General features: G+C 40.7%; 1 protein-coding gene across 1 annotated transcript; it reads right to left on the bottom strand.

Annotated features, from left to right (window-relative positions):
* Positions 1-5717: 5717 nt before the first annotated feature.
* On the bottom strand, positions 5718-6989 carry LOC148020220 (protein HAPLESS 2-like). The gene has a single exon (XM_087699661.1). It carries the CDS (start codon positions 6987-6989, stop codon positions 5718-5720), a length of 1272 nt encoding a protein of 423 aa, XP_087555787.1.
* Positions 6990-23413: the final 16424 nt, after the last annotated feature.

Here is a 23413-nt window from a genome sequence, read left to right on the forward strand (position 1 = left end):
TCTCCCTCTCCTCTTCTAAGTCATTAGGGAAAAAGATTTCCAGTCTATTATATGCAAAAAATGCATCTCCAAGGTCACCATCTTCCTCATTTTTACCAAATCTAGGACATGCATTGAAAAATGAATCATTCAAATCATTGAATTCATGGATTACATCCACAGGATATTTATCCTCCTTTGCTGAAACCATTTAATAGTCTAGGGTTGTATCTTCCAAGGTAGACAACCAGCGAGTAATATCGCTATCAGAATCATTATTTGATGAAAAATTAACAGCATATTCACCAATACCCACTTGCTCTGCTTTGTTAGGTTGATGCACAATATTAACCTCTAATTTTCCTGCTTTCTCTGGTCGTTGTGTTTTAAATAACCAAGCATAAGGCCCTTCGTTATCGGTCCTCTCTACTTCTGAATCATAGAATTCACTATTGGATTTTTCATCCCTCTCACTAACTACTTCATCTCCTGACTCCCTCAAAAATCCTTTTGTGGTAACTTGAATCTTGACCCTATCATTTTGAGGACCAATCAAAATTGAACCTTTATACCAATCCTGAGTGCACCTTTCTTGGTACAACCAAGGTCGACCCAGCAACACAGAATATGAAGAGATATTTGACAATGAGCGAACTACTAGGTAATTTACATAAAATTCTAATCCAGCGATTATAGATTTCACATTGCGAAGTAACCCCAAAGGAGTCACTTTCCTTTGATCAGCCATTTGTAAAACTATATGAGTAGGTTCTAGATTCTTCAACCCTAATTCTTGCATCGTTTTTTCTGTCATTAAATTGACTGCTAAACCACCATCCAATTGTACTTCACTCAGCAAATGTCCATTGATGGTAGTGTCTATAACTGATGCTCCCGGATCCACAAATAAATCTACTATTTTTACTTCCTTAGTCGTTCTTCTTTTAGATGCATTTGTCTCCATCCTTTTCCTCCTATGTCGAACTAGCTTATGATAAAGCTGCCTTCGACGTATAGGCGCTACTTCAAGCAGCTGCCTCAGGTTAATTGTTAAGTTTATTTCCTCCAATGCTGCCCAAAGATCATAGGTCTGTTTCATTGTTTCTGCTTGCTCCTTACTCCCTTCTTTTGGAGGTACGAGTCGTTCAGGAAAAGGAGCTACCCCCAACTGAATCTTAGGATTTGTTAGAGGCACGGGCAATAATGGATGGTCTGAAGACTACTGAGGAGAATCCGATTCAGGTAGCTCTATGTTAGGATCTATGCCTTTAGATTTATCCTTCATGGTTTCTTTTGATTGGGGACTTCCTTCCTCTAGACCGTGCTCCTTTTGTTGTTGCTTTTGCGCTCTAGTAACAACACCAATCATGGGGTCAGCCTTAGAGGTCACCCTACATGGTATGAATTTAGACCTAAACCCAATCTCTTGCCTTGTTGTTTCTACTTCAACTAAATTTGTGGATGAGGTCGAGGGCTCATTAGAAATTTGTTTACTCTTATCATTATTTTTATTATCCTCTCGCTTAGGGCAATTCTCTTCATGATGCCCTTCACCGCTACACCTCCTACAAAGAGGAGTATAGTCCTGATTTTTTCATGCATTTGGACAATATGTAGCTATATGACCTTCCTGTTGGCATTGATAACAAATTATTGGTCCTCTAGACCTTTGTTGTCCACTTTGGCCCATTGAATTACGAAAATTACCATTGTTTCTCCTAAAATGAGAATTTCTTAATCGATTTCCATCACTATTATAATTGTTTCGTGGCACTGGAGATCTACCTTGGGTAGGCCATCCACGGGGCCTAAAAGGTTGATTGGGTGGCCCAATATCATAAGTAGTATTATTGCGATCCATGTAATTGTAATTTCTTTGCATGGTACGATTTTGTTGTTGTTGTTGGCTGATCTTGTGCTAACAATTTGTTTCTAAATGGCCTGTTTTTAGACAAAAAGTACAAAATGGAGGATTCAGTAGCCACATGGCCATAACCATGACACTTACCACACTAGATATTTGATCTAGGTGGGTTTCAGGTCGAGCTACTTGAAGGTTGTTGCGCATTAGAACCTTGTGTTGTTACGGAATAAATTTCTTTCAAGGGTGCTTGTACTGCACCCATGATTTCCTCCAACTTTCCTAAAGATTTTGCAATAATATCTGCTACTTTTGCTTCATCAAGAGGGGACTGAGGTTGAGGCATAGAGGGCATTCCTGCCTGCATCATATAGGCTGGAATTGAAGTGTACGGATTTAAAGGTACACTTGATACATTGGAACTTGCAATTGCCGATGGATTCAAGGGAATGGTCACATAAGACACGTTCTTAGGTAACCTGCCTGAAGTGCTCGGATAGCTTGGATATTCCATCTGAGGTTCTTTGAATAGATCCCTTCGTCGTTGTTGACTAAGCTGCACTTCTTCCCACCATCTAGCATGCGTTTTAGCATCTGCTAGTGTGGCTGGCTGTTGTAAACTAACATGTTGATGAACTTTAGGATTAAGCCCATCAATAAATTTACGCTTTTGCATGGGGTCGTTAGGAGCTGGATTCATCTTTCGAATAATTGTCACTTTCAGCTGCCCCTTGGGATAAATAATCCAATTGAAGAGCTAACCGATCTTGGAAACCTTGCCGTCGAAATTTTTCTAAGAACACTCTTGACAAGGCAGCATAGCTCCCTTTATTTTGAGCATCGAGGTTACCGTACCATCTAGCTGCTTCATCTTTTAGCATTGCTGGAAATATATGCAAATTTTGATCATCATCCACTATCTCATTCGCTACACAAGTCACCTCAAACCTTTGCATGTGAGCATCAGGATCTTTGTCCCACAGTCCCCCAAACTGAGTAAAATCAGCTAACCTTACGGGACTACGAGCCATTGTCTCTTTAAATAACAACCCTAGCCCGAAATCTTGAATAGAGTCAACCCACCCAATTTCCTTAAACTCCTTGAATAGGGATCTCAACCCTAGATCACGTATGTCTTGAAATGAATCTCCTTGGCGAGGAATCCTAAATAAGAACCGTAATCCAAAATCTACTACTTGCTCTAGCCACGAAACCTCCACTGGCTCTCTAAATAATTGGCGAAATCCAAAATCTGACTCTAAGTCCCAATCAATGGATGGTTTGTTACTTCCTACTGTGGCATTAGCTTCACTTTTTATACTTTTGCTACTTTGTCTACTTCTCTCTCTAGTGGGACTACTAGTACCCAAAACTACCCGGTCCCATTGATAGGAATCTTCTTCACTTGCTTGTGATGGGGTTCTATCAAATGGTATGTTAGGACCTACCAGCTCCACGTTTGGGCTTGACACAATGTCTATTTCCAAATTCAGCAAAGCATTCACATTTTCTAACCTCTCTAGTAGCCAAGCCTCTTGTCGAGCGGCTCGTTCCCTCGCACGTTGGTCTCGAGCTTCTGCTTGTTGCCTTCGCCTCTCTTCAGAACTCATCCACCACTAATTTATTACCCACTAATGTCATTCTCCTCAAATTTCTTGTGAGTCATACGTTTTCCCCTAAAGCTACAAAGTTAGGGTTTTTTGTGGTTGCGTATGTGCTCAAGAATTTGAGAATAGTTGAAAATTCTGGATCTTCTTCTCCATACGGTAGTTTCTCCTTTTGCTCAGGAATTAACCTAAAATTTCAGCTACCTCTCTTGCGTCTTTTTTGTCAAGTGAAAATTTTATACCTCTAGATATACGTATCCAAGGCAATACATCACTCCACTCAGTCCTTCTAAACGTTCGGTAAGCTGTGCAATAATACCAATCATAGTGGTATGACACAGTAATCGTATTTATTTCAATTTCATCTATCAGCCCAAAATGTGCCGCTAAGAGAACAATGGTTTGTGCACATTCATTATACCCCAACTCCAAGAAGATAACTGTTCAATATCTATTGTTAATTGCCGACCAAAATATTTGCCACTCTCTACTAATTCTGTGTCTTGTGCTTAAGATTCGAGTATACTAGGGAGATTCATCACCCATTCAAGTGCACTTGGCTCCTGGCAGACGCACCAAAAAATGACCAGCCAATGACCGCCAATGACCAAGCCACTTTTAACCGAGTTGTCAAGCCAACTCCTAAGAGTTGTTGCACTAGATAGGTGATTTTTTACTACTAACTGCAATAACTTTGCCTAACCTTCCAAATATTTATGATAACCCTTCACTATAGGTAGTCCAATTAGTACTCTCTCAATGTTTACAAATTAAACAAGTTACTTAATTATTCTATTTTCCAAGAAATTTTATATTTGACTTTAGAAATATTGTTTCGCAACATAAATTCAATAGAGTCTATAAGTATATCTCCGTTTCAGTTCCTTCTTAAATGTTTCCTTATATTGTTTTAATCAGCAAACCTTCAAAACAAATCAACTAACATGCGATAAACTCATAAACTTTAATTCCCCTTTTAAAACGTTTCGCTTCTTTGTTTTGCACAATTCGTCCTTTGCTATTAATGTTTAGACAATTAATTGGTTTTTATTTTCCAATAGTAACATCTTTTCTTTCTTCTTCTCTAACTAAACATCAATCATGACAAAAACAAGTTCTTTCTACACTTTTATACTTCCACATACACAGCTCATTTTAAAACCCCAATGTATCCCCTCAGTTATCAATTATCTTAATGGCCCTCCACTCTTAACTCTTTTGATCGCTCAAATAATATTTATAGAAAAATAAAATATAGAATTTCAACTTAGATACTGAGGCTTCCCCCTTCTGCCATTAGGTAATTGTTTTGTTAATTTAGGACTATAGTTTTTCCTTGACATAAGCGATTATTATAAAAGACTATTACATTTCCTATTCTTACCCCCCCCCCCCCCCTCCACCCATGTTATTGAATAGCTCACCACATATCTTTTAATTTTCTCAAAATAAAAACATCATGTTTTTCAATGTAAACATCTTTTAACGACAATATAATTAAATTGTTTCCCTTTTTCTTAAATTTGTAAAAACTCCATTGACACATCAGAATTTATCTTTTCAGTTCTCCATGAATAGCATAAATTTTTTATTGATAGAAAGTCCATTTTTAATATGGAAACTGTTACGTTTCTTTTAAATATACCTATTTTTGAATTTTTAATATACTGAATAGTCTTTAAACATTATGAATAAAATTCAATAAATTTCCAAAATTATTGTCTTTATGGAAAAAATATCATAACTTATAATTTTTCAATCACCAATTTTATAAAAAATTATTTGTAACATTTAAGCATTTTTCAAGCATTTTTGACTATTTTCTATTTTTAGAAAATAAAAACAGGTCCACATAAATATAAATAACCATTCAGCATCGGAAAACAGGTTTCAAAACATTTTCTAAAAATAATAAGCTGAAGATTTACTCATGTTATAACCTCTATTTTTGTTAAACAGTTTAGGCGCATACTTGTAAAATCTGCGGGTTGTCGTGTTGTCTTTGGAAGCCGTGTCCTCTTTCCCTCTGACCACTATCCAGTCATTGTGCACCGCAAGCTCATCACTTCTCGTCTCCTGAGAGATCTTATCACTTCAAATTAGATAGGTATATTGAAGCTCCAGTTTAGCATCAAGAGAAGGACATGGCGATGATCTTCAACGACAAAGCCCATGACATTGAGGTCTGGAATATCTCTACCACCACCTGATTTGAGACATCTCTCTCTCCCTCACAGACAAGCGCACTCCGTTTCTCACGATGGTTTTTTTTACAATTTCTCTCGCACACTTAATATCCTTTTTTTTCTCCCTCTCACGACATTTTCAAAGAAATAATGACTCTCCCCCAAGCTTGCAATACCATTGAAAGCACTTGTAAGAAAGCTTGTTATTGATGACAATATACTTGATATAAAGCTTGTACTCTCTGTTGGATCTATGTCCTTATTTGCAAACTTTGATTCATTGATGTATGTTGTTGCTGTAACCATGACCATTGTTGATACCTTGTCCAAAACTTCACCCCCTGAGTCTTTTAGCCTAGCTACACATTCTATTGAACTAGCTTTATCACTTGTGGTGGTTAAAGCAAACTCATAAGTTTGTGGTTTGTTAGGTTGTAAGCTAAGTATCAACTTTGGGGAAGCCCTTATTCCAATTGAACAATTCATACCTAGATAAAAAGCAGCTACAAGCTCCCCAACGTTAGACACCACCACCTTTGCAATTCCATCTCGTGAGAGTGCTTCAAATTTTGACGAGACCACTAATATGATTTTCCCTGGACTCATATTTATAATAGATTTGACATCATCTGCATTGAGTTCCAATGTGATAACAGATTTTGTGACATCTTTCAAAGGTAGAAGTAAGCGTATAAAAGCACCTTCATCCTTGAAACCAAACTCTACACCATATTGTGTCACTGCATAACGAGGTTTTAGTCCCTTTAATACTCTTTCATAATCCTCCTCTATATAGTCTGGAATTTGAAATCTTAAACAGTTGTTGAAGGCTTGTGTACATCGATTTAATTGATCACAAAATGCATAGTATAATGTTCCAATGTGATCACACAATCGCCCATTGAAGGAATATTTTAGCTTATCAATCAAAAGCCATTCTGATCCATTCAAGAGTCGTCTCATGTAATTAGCTGGTTTTGACAGGTACACAATTGGAAAAATTGTAAATTGTGTATAAAACACAAGATCTCCATGTAGCCTCGCAATTACTGTTCTGTCTTCAGTTGTAGCAATAATATCTGATGGAGTTAGTGTTATGCTGGACAGTAGAGTGTCAAAGCCAACAAATACTCTGATTGTGATATTGAACTCCATTGTTCCCAGTCCTATTGCATATGTTGAAAACCATTGTGGATCCAAGCCCAAACAGTGTCGAGTTCCAGCAACCTTCTTGCTAAATTGATTTTTTTTAGTCTCAATAGATAGACAATAATCACAATCATGATGCTGTGTGTTCTTCATAAGTAATTTAATCCTTGGGAGGTAGGAGGTAGCATAACTGGTGAAATCCCCCATCCCTTAAATTAATACGAAGATATCCTATCAACTTTTCCACACCTTTTCAAGTCTAAAATTCCCCCGAAAACTCCTAATTTATAACAAGATCTTATCTCCTCTAAGTAATAATAATCCCTACAGGAAAATTTTAAACAGTCATAGTTGAGATTCACTAAGTAAACCTATCAAATTTTGTCTAAAACTCCACCTTCCTCTCGTACAAGAACTTCCTTGTACCAACATCTCCTGGCTAGACTGCAAGGACACAGCCTCCAAAGACAACAACTACGAACACCGCATCTGCATTAAATTAATGTAAAAAGATGGTAGTAGTGTATCAGATGTATACAATGTTGTTGAAAATTTTTGCAATATGTGACATGTTTTTAGGTGTGACATGTATGCACGCATGCAATCCATCATCCAGCCCGTAGAGAATCTATCTACTACGGCTGGCACCAGAAACTCCTCGTGCAAGGATGCTACTATGTAGTCCTTGCTCCCCTTCGGTATGTTCTTCCAATGATCCAAGACGTTGTGCCGAAAAACTTGTTGGCACAACTCTCTCATGCGAGCCATCACCCTCCTTCCCTCATCATTCATGATGATGGCTCTTGACTTACTATCGACTAGATATCCATAACCCCCTAGAGTCTGCCTAAGATGGGTCCTCTCCCATCTGCATCCATGCTCTTGGGCATATCTAGGAGACCCCTGTGCATCCGGTGTACCGACAGGGGTAATATCTCTCAGAGTGGCACCCACAGGGGTGCCACCTATGCTGACGGCTGCGCAAAAGCCAGAGTAACTCGAGTAGACGTCCCCACAGGTGTGACAAATCCTAGAGGTGACGCAGCTCCAGCTGAACGATGAGACGGAGACATCGCGTCCGTGTCTCCACAACATCCACTTGAGCCATGAGAGCGAGGAGCTGCACCTGTATCCCGTGTCTACTGCGGGCTCACTGCCTCTATATCTTTGCAGCATCCCCTTGATCTCGATGCACTCCCTCCTTGTGACACAAGTCGTGAGCGTTGAGCTCGTTTGCTCGAAGCCGAAGCATCCGATCGCATTGAAGCAGATCTAGTAGAGCGCCTTGACGAAGACCAAGATAGCTCTTGGTCTACCATCTCTCTGAATTTGGCGATCTGGTCTGGAGACATGCTTACGAAGATGTCCTGTAACTCCTCATTGCTCATCCCTCGACTTATCCTGAAAATGTCACCTGCACAGACAAAAAATGATGTTAGAATAATCAATTTAAATCATAAAAGCACAGTAATATAAATCATTTAAAAAAAATCTCACTTAAAATGGATATCTTATGTACCCTTATAAGCGATTGGTCAATGAATTGAGTAAGTGGATGCTCCAAGTATGAAGTATCCTATGGTCCCATGTTAATCTCCTGACACAACTCCGCATACACTAGAAGGTCGATAGACATGTCACCACAAAAGAATGAGTCTGCCTCGTTCTCAAAGAATTCTTGGACTCCTGTATTTTTATCATTGTAAGCCGATGATGGCTCCAAGCTTTCGGCGCCTCCACCCCTTGCAATATCGACCCCTCTATTTTCATATTATCTTCATCTATGCTCGGAACACCACTTTGATCATATACTCTCGCACTTTGGGGAGTTGAAGGTATAACATACCACCATCGAGGTTGTCGGGGGTTTGGATAGAAGATTATCTATTCACAAACACGTACAAGAGAGTTCGACCCATTGTGACATAAACCATGTTGTAATACAATTAGCAAGCAAATGAGTCCATGCACTTGTTCACAATGGGCCGGCAACATAAAGGTGTCGCGCAAATCTGTCCATTTTTTTTCGAAATTTATTTTGAGAAATCCAAATGGACCTCGTCAAACTGTTGCTCCAACTCCTCCAAGTACCACTTTGAACCACTGCACATCGAATAGTATCATGGAGAAGCTACGGTAATCCACCGTAACAATACTTTGCAAATTCCCAAAATACTCCATCTCATCCACAAACTGTGTTTGGATCCGTTGCTCGTGCACCGGCTCTCTTACTCGAACCTTGCCATGACACTACAGTCCATTGTGGAGTGCATTTTGTCAATATGCTCCACGCGAAAATGCCGTCCGCGTGACCACGCTGTACTATATATTTTGTACTGTATATTGAAACACTCAAATTAGATGTCTTATATAAAATTTAGATATGATAGATTCTAAACCCCTCATCACCTTTGGACTACATCCCCTCGAGAATTCCCACTCCTCCATTGAGACCTTTGTCCCTTCGCGAGATGCTGCGGTCAAGGCTCCATGCAACCATCACGTTGACATAAACCGCGGCATCTCCTCCATGCCTTCGGGATATTGAATCAGTCGATGACGCGTACTACATCGGAATTCAGCTCGTGCTTCCTCTCAATCTTACCTAGCGATCTGGTACTTGGCGAGCCACGTGTCCATAGAGGCATGGTGCAACATACAAAAACGATTCACCTTCTCTTCCATTGAGGTATCCATTCTTTTTTCTACCCCATTTCCAACCACCACATCTCCAGTCAGTCTATCATCGTCCTTCAGCGACCATAGCATTTCATTGTCTGGTTCCACCGTTGGTAGCCATTGTGAAATATGCACTAGCGCCTCAGACACCAACCCCAACCTTCGGCCATGCTACCTTTTGGCCGAGCTCGTTGTCGCACAAAGCCTTTCAGGTTTTCATGAAGCGCTCCAAGAAGAACATCCATCACGTATGGACAGGTCTAGTAATCTCCACTTCATCCACAAGATGCACAAGAAGGTGGATTTGTATCGTGAGCATGCTGGTGGGCAGGTATTTCTCAAAGAGATAGACCATCTCCACTGCTCCCCGCCTCGCGGATTCAATAGAGGACGTCTTAATCTCCTTCTGTGAGATCCATTGCACCAAAGACGACAACCTATAAATAGCCTCACGTATTTTTGGAGTAAGACATCTTGCGATCGTGATTAGTAGTACAAACTGCCACAAATGAGAAAGCATTATGAATAAGGGCTACATTCCAAATAGAAAAATGCCCACGCTAATTACAATCCATTCGTAGTACAAACCTGACATATCTTATGCCAGTCATGGGATTTTAGCCCTGATAATTGATCGTTTTTAGAAAATGCGGACCTGAGAGAACACATCATACCTGTCGGAGTGCGGATAGACTTGATTACTTGCTTCACAATGCGCTCTTGTTTAGTGGACAAAACCCAAGGAGTGCGAGGAAGTTGCACGCGACCATCAGCACTCGACTGTGGCCAAAGCGCCTCCATCTTACCTACCTCCTTTAAATCCATTCGTGCCCCTATAGTGTCTCTCTTTCTTGTGATGTGGTCCCATAACAAGCTGCCCACATTCTTGAAAATATGCATGGGATCCAACAAGTGGTTGACCTGTAAGTGGGTCCAATATGGCAACTCGTAGAAAACTGATAACTGTCGCATTCCATTTGGATGTGATTCCGCGTGGACCATTTTCAGCTCGTACCAACTTGCGGCATTCATACATGTTGGAGGTCGTCCAAGGAAACCTTCCCTGAGTTCATGATCCTCTGGCAAGAAAGTAGCGTGTCCTTGATATACCATCTTCTTCATGGTTCGTGACCTTCGGGAGTCTAACTGTGGCCCACACAATGGACATGCATAATAACCTGAGGTAACCAGACTTGTTCCAACACCACAACCTAGTGCATACTTGGTTGAACGAGATAAAATATAGATATTACCAGTGAGAATGGAGGCCTGCTCACCTGAGCACTCTCCCAATCCCAGAAAGTCATGCATCGTCCACATGAGAATAGCTCGAATATTGGCTGACCGCTGATCATTGCGCTTGCTCATATCTTGCACAGTGACCCCCTCCTCCCACAAAATCTTAAGCTCATCAACTAATGGACGAAGATACACGTCCATATTTTTTACTTTGTAGCGGCCTGGGACGAGCAAGCTAAGGATGAGATGTCCTTTCTTTGTAGAAAGCCATGGAGGGATATTGTAGTTGACAAGGACTATAGGCCACACACTGTAAGAAGTTGAGTGCAAACCGAATGGGTTCACGCCATCCATTGCAAGCCGAATATTCCTTGGCTCTCGGGCAAAGCCTGGGAAGATTGAGTCAATGTGGCTCCATGCACCCGAATCCGCTGATATTCGTTGAACTCCATGCGCGGACCTATTCTGTGCATGCCACGTTGTCAAGCTCTCCATGCCGGACATATGAAACATGTGGTTTATGCAGGGGATGAGCGGAAAGTGTCTGAGAACTTTTTGAGGGATGGTTTGCCCTTGCAAGTCCTATCGATACCTGTGAGCACCACACTTTGGACATGTCTCCATAGTCTTGTATTCTCCTCGAAACAGACAGCAATCGTTGATACATGCATGGATGTTATTGTAGTCCATCATTACGAGACTCAGGCATGGTATTTGTAGGTGGTAATATATGATATTTCAATAACTTGAAAAAAATCATAAAACACCTTGAAAAAGCACAAATGTTTGTAATAATAGTGCCGAAAAAAAAAATTCAATGAAGCGTATGTACAAGGTACGTGAACAACTCGGTCACATCGTACCGCTCCACCCGTATTTTGCTTGCACACTTAAGAGTGCAAGCAGTGTCTTTAGCCGAGATACTTGGCACCCATAATATAATGGTAGGGATGCTTCCTCTCTAAGCGGATCAGAAGTCTCGACATCCATGGGAATCAATGCATCGATCATTGCCTCCATCTCAGGCTCCAAGATTGTAGGTAGGTCTGGAAGGTTGCCTATCTCCTCTGACATTGATGGTATAGATTGGCCTTGCGAGTGGTGGATTGGCTCCTGCACTCCATCCATCGCACGCCCACGTACTCTTCTAATAGCCGCAAAGAGTGCACTCCCCCTTGGGACGAGACATCACCTTCTTGGATAGAAAATTTGCTAGCAAGACCCAATCTTATTGTATATGGTATTCAATTAGCTTGTGAGTACAATGGATGATTGATATTAACTTCAAATTATTGTTTGCTGAAAATCCGCAATCGCCTGATCAATGATCTCATATTGAAACTCGCCAAATCGTCGTACGTGTTCTATAGACAATCAGCGTTTTTGTCTAATTGCCAACTTGCATTGAGAGCAAGGACATGGGACACGCTGATTAAGATACGCCTCGCGATCTTGAACAAAAGGACCTTCTTCGTTTTCCATCTTATCTACGTTACAATAAACAATTTGTTTTTGTTTATCATTCTTTTCTTTTCTTAGATTGTTATCCTCTCCTTCCATCTCTCTCTTTTTCTATGACCTAGCCTCTCCTTTTCTTAATATGATACATATTAATCTCTCTCTTTTCTTAGATTGTCATTCCTCTCCTTCCCTCTCTCTTTTTTCTCTCTCCTCTCTCTCTCATTCCTCTCTCTTCCTTGCCCTCTCTCATTCCTTTTTCTCTCTCCTCTCCCTCTCTCATTGGCATGGGAGGTTGGAATACACAAGGAGGGAGGTTGGAAATGGGAGGTTGGAATACACAAGGAGGGAGGTTGGAATACACAAGGCTTACAATGCAAAGTCACAACACTACATGATAGAGGAGTTTGTAAAAAGATAGCTATCAATCAGGTGATGCTTTTTGGGTACTGGCATGGGCTAACAATATAAGCAACTTGGACCAAGACCATTTCGCAAGTGAGCTATTGCCTTATTAATGTTAAGTATCACTTTACTGGCTCCTTTACCCTAAATATACTAAAGAAATTTGGACAACCGGACTGGCATTAGGTCCAAGGATAATTATTGAAATGCAGATCATTCATTAGTTTTGAAGCCACAATAAGGTCACATCTAACGCTGCAGCATCAGCCTCAGATTTTTGCAAATCCTCACCCACCAGCAAAGCACCATACAGACTACTAGGTTGCAGCTGCTATGTCAGTTCCTCAACCTATTGGTTATCTTACTTTCACACTTACTGTCAGAGAGCTAAAACCTACATGAAGAATTCGATTAATTCAACTCAAGCCTCATCTTTTGCTTGGCAGCTTCTGCCCATATTGCTTGGCATGACAAGACACCATTTAATATTCTTCATCATCAATTGCCCACCATACCTGTCCCTTAGGTAATGCAAGATAAATTGTGATATTTTCTTGAGGTAGTCGACGATGAGAGACTCAATTGAAAGGCCTTGAGGAAGAGCCTTTGATTTGGATTGACCTTTGTAAGGAGCTTGTTCTGCTAGATATAACTTGAAACCACTCATGAAAGTACTTTCGTAAGGAAGCGATTACGTGCATGCAACACTCGTCTTGATGGCAATCTCATCAGTAAGACAGCTTATCTCTTTTTCTCTCTCCTCTCATTCTCTCTTTTTTTCTCTCTCCTCTCCCTCTCTCATTTTCTTTGGCTCTCTTCCTCTCCTTCTCTCATTTCTTCTCCCACCCTCTCCCTCTCTCATTTCCCTATTATGTTTTCGTCTCTCCCCCCTCTCCCTCTCCCTCTCTCATTCCCTCTCCCTCTCCCTCTCCCTCTCCCTCTCTCATTTTCTCTCTCTTTCTCCCCCTCCCTCTCCCTCTCTTTAATTTCCCTCTCTTTCTCTCCCTCCCTCTCCCTCATTTCTTCTCCCTCTCTCATTACATACAAATTATACAAAAAATAAATAAATAAGAGAGAGATTACAATCTCCCTCTCTCATTCCCTCTCTCCCTCTCTCATTCTCTCTCTCATTCTCTCTCATTTCCTCCCCCTCCCTCTCCCATTTCCTCCCTCTCCCTCTCTTTAATTTCACTCTCTTTCTCCCTCTCCCTCTCCCTCTCCCTCTCCCTCTCCCTCATTTCTTCTCCCTCTCACATTATATACAAATTATACAAAAATTAAAAAAATAAGATAGAGAATACACTCTCCCTCTCTCTCTTTCTCTCATTTCATCCCCCTCCCTCTTCCATTTCCTCCCCCTCACTCTCCCTTCCTCCCCCTCTCCCTCCCTCCCCCATTTCTTCCCTCTCCCTCTCTTTCTCTCTCATTTCCTCTCCCTCTCTCAATATATATACACAAATTATAAAAGCAAAAGGGAGAGGGAGAGAGAGAATGCACTCTCCCTCCCTCTCCCTCTCCCTCTCTTTCTCTTTCTCTTTCTCTCCCTCTCTCGTTTCCTCCCCCCTCCCCCTCCCCCTCCCTCTCTTTCTCTTTCTCTTTCTCTTTCTCTCCCTCTCTCTCGTTCTCTCATTTCATCCCCCTCCCTCTTCCATTTCCTCCCTCTCCCTCCCTTCTCCTCCCTCTCCCTCTCCCTCTCTTTCTCTCTCATTTCCTCTCCCTCTCTCAATATATATACACAAATTATAAAAGCAAAAGGGAGAGGGAGAGAGAGAATGCACTCTCCCTCCCTCTCCCTCTCCCTCTCCCTCTCTTTCTCTTTCTCTCCCTCTCTCATTTCCTCCCCCTCCCTCTCCCTCTCTTTCTCTTTCTCATTCTCATTCTCATTCTCATTCTCTCCCTCTCTCTTTCACTTTCTCTCCCTCCCTCTCCCTCTCCCCCTCTTTCTCTCTCATTTCCTCTCCTAAACAAGCAAAAGAGAAAGAGAATTAAACCCTAAACAAGCAAAATAAGGAGAGAATAGCGTCACAAATGCGACGCAAATAGCGAGGCCGCTGCCTGTGTTGCTACTTGCCGTCGCTATAGGTTTAAATCCTTGTAGTGTTTGGTGCATTTATAGGGGGATGCCCTACTGCTCTCCTCTTTCCCTATTGCTCCAACCCTCTTGCCTATTGTCTTGGCTATTGTTTAGGGGTTTTTTAAACTTCTTCTAGCTTTACTCTTGGCATTAGTTGAGAGTTTTGGATCAACCATTGCTCTACTATTTGGTACAGACCTGATGTATACCCCATGGATAGCAAACAGTAAATTCCATAATGCATTTTTGATGTGGTACCTGGATGGTATGGTTATGCTTTGGATGCTACTTGAATTGTTTTGAGCTTGATCAACTCAATTCATAGAGGTTTATTGCTATCATAATAGTTTGGACAATGAACTTTTTAAGTTGGAAGATTATGCCTATTGAGACTTGATGCTATTCGATGTTTGAGTATGTCTTGCATGTGTTGATGTCTAGCATTGATATCAGACCCAAAAGTAAGCATGGAATACTTTAAAACTCAAATTTGAGTTAGATTTGATGTCTTGAAACTTTGGCTACTCACTTGATTTTCTTTAAGTTATTGTCATTTTATGGGTTTGTATGCTTAGTTAGATAAACTTACCACATCATTTTTGGGCTCAGGTAATTAGTACTATTGTCCATTTAATAAACAAATCCCCATGCATTGCTATTAGTTGTAAAGTTGTAGAGGAGGTATGGTCTAGAAAACCTCCCTCATATACACATCTTAGAGTCTTTTTTTGTGAGGCTTTCTACCATGTACCCAAGGAAAAATGCAATAAGCTAGATCCTAAGTCAATGAAATGCATCTTTCTTAGTTATGGGGATGCATGTGAGATAGGCTATTAGCTATGGAATCCGTGAGCTCGAAAGGTCATCTACTACAATGATGATGTTGTCTTCCATGAGGAGAAGATGCATAAGCATCCTAAGCATGTACTTGAGGTACACATGGTGATGTTTTAGGAGGAGCCTCTTGTTACCATACAACTAGCTAGACAACCTCGAGTCCAGTGGCCCATGATCATGATATTATGATAGGATGTACAGGCTCCGCAATCCATTAGCCTAGTTTGAGATGGTGGTCTACTAGAGATAGGCATCAGTCTGATTGATTTGTGCCCTCCATGGACTATTTGATGGTGATAGATTCTAGTGAGTCAACTACTTATGAGGACACCATGCATAGAGGTGATAGTTACCTTTGGGAGAGGGCCATGCAATCTAGGTTCGATTCATTGTAGAAAAGCCATACATAGACTCTTTGGTTTTTTTTCCCAGTTGGAAACATGCATTGCCATCCAAGTGATTGTATGAGTTGAAGAGTACCCTTGGATGCCCCAAGCTAGCATACAAGGCCAAATTGGTTGATAATGGTTTTAAGCAAGAGCATGGTGTTGATTTTGATGAAGTCTTTTCTCCTATAGTCAAGATGACTATCCTATGATTGGTTTTAGCCTTGATTGTGTAGCTAGATCTATGACCTTTATCAATGGATGTAAAAATGGCTTTTCTACATAGGGACTTACATGATGATATCTATATGCGATAGTTTAAGGGATTTATGAAAAAGAGTAGGGAACATCTTGTGTGTAAGTTGAAAAAGAGCCTCTACAACCTTAAATAGGCACCTAGGAAATGGTACCATAAATTCAATGATTTCATGCAATTGCACTAATATATTCATAGCAATATATGGATCCATGTCTTTATACAAAGAATGCATATGGTGGTAGCCTTATTATCTTGGTACTTTATGTTGATGATATGTTAATTACTAGGAGAGCTCATGATGAGCTAGATGCTTTGAAGATTTAGCTCAAGAAGAGCTTTGAGATGAAGGACACAGAGCATACCTCACATATTCTTGGTATGCATATCATGCACAACCACTCTAAGGGGTTCCTTTACTTTTCACAGCAAGCATACATATAGAAGGTGCTTAAGCAATTCCATATGCAGGGTGTTAAGCTTGTTGGCTATCCTTTACCTCCCCATTGAAGGTTAATCAAATTAATTATTCCTAGTCAGATGAGTAGAAGACTGAGATGGCCAATATCTCTTTTGCATCCATAGTGGGTAGTTTGATGCATGCCATGATAACCACTTTCACTGATATAACAATTGTAGTGGGAGTTGTGGCACAATGTATGGCTACAATTGGTTGATGACATTGGGATATTTTGAAGCGTATTATGAGATACTTGAAAGACACTACATATATATTTATTTTAGTTATGGAGGCTAGGATACTATAGCCATGGGCTACACTAGCTTCCACTATGCAGGACATGTAGATAGTAGAAAGCCCACCTTATGGTATGTCTTCACTTTTGCTAGAGGTGCTACCTCCTAGACCTGGATGTCCAAGGTGTAGAAATGCACAGGCTTATCTACTATTGAGCAAAAGTATATTGCAATAACTAAGGCTTGCAAGGAGGCCCTATGACCACACACTTGTACATGATACGTGATGGGCACCCACTATGACCACACACCTGTACATGATACACACACTATGACCACACATCTGTACATGATACGTGATGGGCACCCATCATTGTCACTTTATTCTTTATTCTTTTAGTGAGTATTGAATAAGAAAAGCCTGGACACACATTGTGACTATTGGAGTTCCCACATCTTGAGTCTCTCTCTCTCTCTCTCTCTCTCTCTCTCTCTCTCTCTCTCTCTCTCTCTCTCTCTCTCTCTCTCTCTCTCTCTCTCTCTCTCTCTCTCTCTCTCTCTCTCTCTCTCTTGCTCTCTTGTTCTATCCTCCATAGCTCACATCTCTCTTGCTTTTGCTTGATCATGCTTCCACTTAGGCTTTTCCCTTCACATAGCTTGATTATTGTATCAACATTTCTTGAAATGCCTTTCCTACTCTACTTTTAAATTGAGTTCTTAATTCTCCAATAGGATTTCATCGTGGAATGTGGACATTAAGAAATGTTCTTCAAAATCTTCACCAGAGACATCTCATGGCATCATCCAAAAGCTTATCATAGTATCCATTGACATGTTTCTTCTCTTCCCTCATTAATGGACATGCTAAGTACTTCTTATATTCATTTTGAATCATGCACATGTTGCTGTGGACATAGACATTTGCAAATGATATTAACCTAGCATTTCACTTTATGAAACTCCACTATATCCCTATTCTCATTGAGAGCTTTCTCCATTGCCATTTCCCTAAGGGCTTGAACCATTGATTTGTAGCTATGGGTTTTGGTCAAGGCAAGGATGACTTGTGTTAAAATGTCAAATCTAGAGCATGGCTATGGAGGTTATAGGAGGAAGAATGAGCTCATGAGGATGTAGACATTCAGACAGACTATTACACAAGTGAATTAGGTTCCAAGATGGAAGCTTGGACTCATAAACACAATCTTGTGTAATGGACTGACAATGATACTAAAACTGAAGAGGAAAGCATCACTCAACACCCCTCCTCAATCACAATAAAAAATTTACAAAATGTGTAGAGGCTTTAGTGAGCAACTACTTGCAAAGTGTGGTCACACCACAAACATGGTAAACACCAGAGGCTATCGCAAAAAAGGCCAAGTGTGGGTACCAAAGACATGGTGGACATCCAGAAGTTGTAACATGGGCCTCACAAAGTGTATAGAGGCTATAGTACAAGGTTACATGAGGAGTTTACAAGCTTATGTCAGAAGCATTACAAGGCTAAAGAAGTCCATCAAAATAGGAATAGAAGGCATGATGAGGCTTGTCCTTATCTTGGTGGTCTTCTTCTTCTTCTTCCTCTTCTTCTTCTTCTTTTTCTTCTTCTTCTTTTGCTCCATGGCCCTCTTCTTCTTTAACAACAGCTAGATAGGCCTTTTGAGACCTCTTCCTAGCATGACAAAATTTCTCCGTGTGCTCGATCTTTTTGTAGAGGAGTCACATACTAGCTGATCTTTCTTGCCCTTATACCTATCACCGGCATTAACATTTGTTCATCTTTAGAGGTGTTGTGTTCTTCTTTGGACTTTATCTTCTTTTATTCTTCTAGTAGGGAGGCCTTATGTCAAACCAATTTAGGACTAGGCATGTTGATTAATGTAGTTGGCACATTATTATAGTCAGGAGGCAAGCTTTTTAACAACACACCAATATAAATATCTTCATCCATCTTTAGATCAATTCCTGCAAGCTGAGTTAAAATACTTTCCATGTAGTTTAAATGAGTTGCAAGAGATGTGTTTGATTTCGTTATCTAGCTTGAAAAATTCAATCAGTAATCCATACTTAGATGACTTTGATTGTGCACCAAACAAAGTATCTAATCTCTTCCATGTATCATTAGAGGTTTCAAAGGTATCCACATGGTGGATGTAGCTGTCATCTAATTCCAACTTAATGATGGCACATGCTTTGTCATCCTTCTTTTGCCAAGTAGCTGCAAGGTCTACATCTTGAGGCTTCTTCTCTTTTCCATTGGTAATGGCCCAAAGACCCTTCTTCATTGGGATGATCTTGATGCGAGTTTGCCAAGTATGAAACCCGACCCCTTTGAACTAAAAAATTGGAGAGTCTTTGCCCATGCTGTAGTAGAAAATCAGCACAAAAAACTCTTAGGTTTGAGCAACAAAATATTTAATTGTGTCAAGAGACACAAGGAATGTAGTGTCAAATAACACTTGATAAGTATCAATAGATACTATGCTTTCAAGCACTTGATGTTGAGAGTTTGATGCTTGGATTTCTCTCCTCCTTGACAATTTGATGGAAAATGATTGCTGGAAACTTCAATCCTCAGTTAGATAAAAGTGGCAAAAGCTTTGTTGAGTCTAGAAGAGTGAGAAAATGAAGTGGTTTTGAGCTTGAAGTAAGATGGCTATGGTGTCTGCCTATTAAGGTTTTCTACAGGTCTAGTTTTTTTATGATTGTACCTGCTACAATGGATAATATGACACAAGATTTATGTGGGAGGTAGCTCAAATATGGACCTTCAATTTTCCTAAACTCATAGGATGAATCATGTTGCATGGAGAGAGATCAAACCGTATGGACAACACAGGCGTAGCTCTGAACAACACAATGAATTTTAGCAATGTTGAAGCATACAATGGCCAACATTGCACTCTCAGGTGCCAGAAACCAATGCCTTGAGTAGAGGAACAATCCCTCAGAAGGAAGCATTGAGAAATATGGCATGTAGAGAGAGATATGAAGGCTCCAAGTGTTGTAGGTCATGTCTGGCTATGGCTGCCAAACAATGACTGTGAGGTTCAAGTGAAGAATGGGAGTTGTACACTCAAACTGAGCTGGACTAAGATGAAGAGGAGCTAAAAGGAGTGAAAGGAGACCAAGCCATGCTCAAATGAGCTCTGATACCATGTTAAAATGTCAGATCTATAGCATGACTATGGAGGTTGAAAGAGGAAGAATGAGCTCATGAGGACATAGATGTTCAAATTGACTATCACACAAGTGAATTAGGTTCCATGATGGAAGCTTGGACTCATAAACACAATCTTGTGTAATGGAATGACAATGACACTAATTGAAATAGGAAAGCATCATGATATATCACTAAAAAAGAAAGCAAGTACAATGCTTTATAGGGATAGACTAGGTTGCACTTTCCACCATTGTGCATATGGGATTCTGCATCCTGAGCCCACATTGCTCCTTACAAAGAGGCTAAGCTGGGTGTGATTGCCAATATCTCAACAAAAACTTGGCTACTGGGTTACTTGTGATTTGTGTGTCCTCATTTGCATCCTTATTTATTGTAACTCTTGAGACTAGTGCATTTTAAATATAAAAGTGCACTCTAAATCTTTGTAAAAGAGTGACATGCTTGCTCTTGTGTAGTTTGTAAATGTAGACGGGCATGGGTGAAGGAACAATATAAATAGGAAGGGAATAGGGAAAGAGGACCCTAGGTTGAAATGATCGATCATGTAAAAAAGGGATGGGTACCCAAAAGGAATTAGGGCTTATATAAAAGGCAAAAAGTGAATGAAGAAGCTCATTCTTGTGAGTGGCCAAAACTAGCTCTCATCTTCTTTTTATTCTTCTTGTTCTTTCTTGCTTGATCTTGTACTTGAGAGAGGGAGTGTGAGGGAGTGAGTGTATAAGGGTGAGGAACTGTGGTGGAAAAGCTCTCCATATTCTCCTCTCTTCTTATTCTCTTCTCTTCTCTTCTCTTGTCTCGCGTGCGGCAATGGAGCATGGAGCCTAGAGCTTGAGGATCAAGCTTGCTTGAGCTTGCACCTTGGATCATGGAGCTACCAGAGTACTTGAGGGAGGAGGCAACTCGATCGAGCATGGAGGTAAGCTCAGTACACTCGTAGGTGTGAGAGGATGTATGGCTATGTGAGAAGTAGCCATTGCACTTGGCTTGAAATGCTTGAAACAAAAAGTGGTCCATGGGTCTTGGTGGTCAAGCGAGAAGCTTCCACATTTTGGTCCCATTTGCCATGATGACAAATTCAAGATTTGAGTGCTTGCATGCTACAAATCTAGCATTGAAATAGGATTTGCCTTGAATTGGTGCTTAAGATAGGCAGGGAGAGAGGGAGTTGAAGAGGTATTTGATCTCCTTTGCAAGTAAGTTTTTCTGTTTTTTGGATTTAGGTAAGTAGGTTGGAGTATTGCAAGTGGTTGCTTGCGATTTGGATGCATTTAGGTGAGGGGAAAAAAAGAAAAATAGAGAAATACATAGTAGGGTTTCTATCGTAATAACATGTCCAAAACAAGGAAAAGAGAGCTAGGCATTAAGACAGCAAAAAGAGAGTAGGAGGAAGTAACATGGCAAGAGAGAAAGGGTTTAAGAAGCCAAGAGGACAGAGAGAGAGCTCATTTGTGTGCATTCCTTTTGCATTTCTGCATCCCCGTGACGTACAAGTATGCTCTGAGTGTCAACTGATGCTTGTTGATCCTAGTCAAGACCCTTGTTACATTATTAGGACAGGCATCAAAAGTATTTAAGGGATTTTGTGGTTATCGCCTACATGAAAGTATCAAGACAAGAGTGTACTTTACTTTATTGTTTCTTTGTTTCTGTTGAATTCGCACAACTATATTAATTAAATATTTGATGCACACCAAAAAAATTGAAAGCATGGTTTTGCATAATGCACTATGAGAAGCACACCACTAGCATTTGAGTGCTCGTAATATTATGGATTGTTTTAAATAACAAGGAATTTACACAAGATAATATAAGTTGAATGAACCCACTAGTAGGAGGAGACCCCAGACATCGAACAATGGCCAAGGACACCAATCGTCAAATACTAAGGGACTTGAATCGTCAAGCTGCTTCAGGAGCAACAATGACATGCACGATTAGGGATGCAGCTCTACCCGACTTGATCAATCTGATGGATACCTTAGTTTCCCAAGAAACCAGCGACTTGTTAGGGGGGCCAACATGAACTCAAAAAATGAGGAGCTTCTCTTGGGAGAATTCCTAGTCAACATCTAGTGAATGATAAACTAGGTATGACAACCTGCAAACTAAAATGGAGTATCACGATAGACCGGCTGAAGACATCATAGCTGATCTCGAGGAGGAAGAGAAAAAGTTGGCAAGGAGAGTGCTACAAGGAATAACCGCCTACAATCAAGAGAAATGAGCTCAAAAGATGAGGCAAGACATAGAAATGTGGGAGGTCCAACGTGTCTTAGCGCTCACCAACCGAAACAGGACAGGACCAAATGCTGAGAGGGAGAGTTTGCTAGAAGTTGATCTTACACTGAGCAAGCTTCTTACGAAGCAACTCTTAGACAACATGACTGCAGAGCAGAGCGAAGCAGCCCTAGCAACTTCATTGTTAGTAGGACTAGGAATCACCTCGAATTCTAGGAGCCAAACCAAGATACCTGTGGTTGCTAAGTAACTCGGCCTGACAATGAATTGTATAGATTTGCAGACTGGTTTGAGCAAGTGTGTGAGGCTAACAGTCTCATGGACCTTGCTCAACATGCATAAGATTTTGGACTTCTCCTGGAGACAAATGATGGACATGACACACTAGTCTAGACAATACCGAACACAATGACTTCAATAACCTCAAGAGTCTCTTCATCAAGAGATTCTTTGAGGTGGGATACTCTGATAACCTCATCATTAGATTGATGATTGTCAGTCAAAAGGACAATGAGGATATTCGAGACTATCACCCACACGCAAGTCTCTTTAAGAGAATCCCAGTTGCCACAGAGCGACCTAGCAAACGAGAAATCTCCACTGTGTTCATAAGAAAAATTCAAAGCGAAGAGCTTTACAAGGCCTTGGTGAGCAACTCAACCCTGCAAAGGGATGTACTAGCTAGGGTCTTCAAAGAAGCCATACAAGTGGATGACCTACACAAGGAGAGGAGCTTAAGACCCACAACCTGAGACATCATGCCTCTAGAATTTCAAAAAGAGCTATTACCGTTAGTGAAAGATCTAGCAAGAGCACCCAAGATAAGGGAAAGAGTGTCAACTAGGGCTAGGAGTTAGCAGACCTAAAGCTAGAGTTGGCTAGGCTTCAAGAGATGATGAGAAAGCCCGTACGACCTCATGTGTAGTGTGTGGATTATGGAGGAAACCACCTTCTAACTAAGTGCATGGATCCTATATCTTGACTCTATGCCAATTGTGATAGGTTTGGCCATGATGCATTGCATTCTGACTACTACAGAGGCCATTTCCATACTCATAGCCATACAATCAGCCCTACTACCTAGGGAATAGACTGCCATATTTTGAAAGGGGAGCTTTGCTAGCTCTGTAATAGAGTAAAAATGCCTTCATACCTTAGCCAATATTTTATCTATTA

This window comes from Lygodium microphyllum, chromosome 19 (assembly GCF_053477565.2).
Source record: "Lygodium microphyllum isolate KBCC chromosome 19, Lygodium_microphyllum_v1.1.10, whole genome shotgun sequence".
Lineage (NCBI taxonomy): Eukaryota > Viridiplantae > Streptophyta > Polypodiopsida > Schizaeales > Lygodiaceae > Lygodium > Lygodium microphyllum.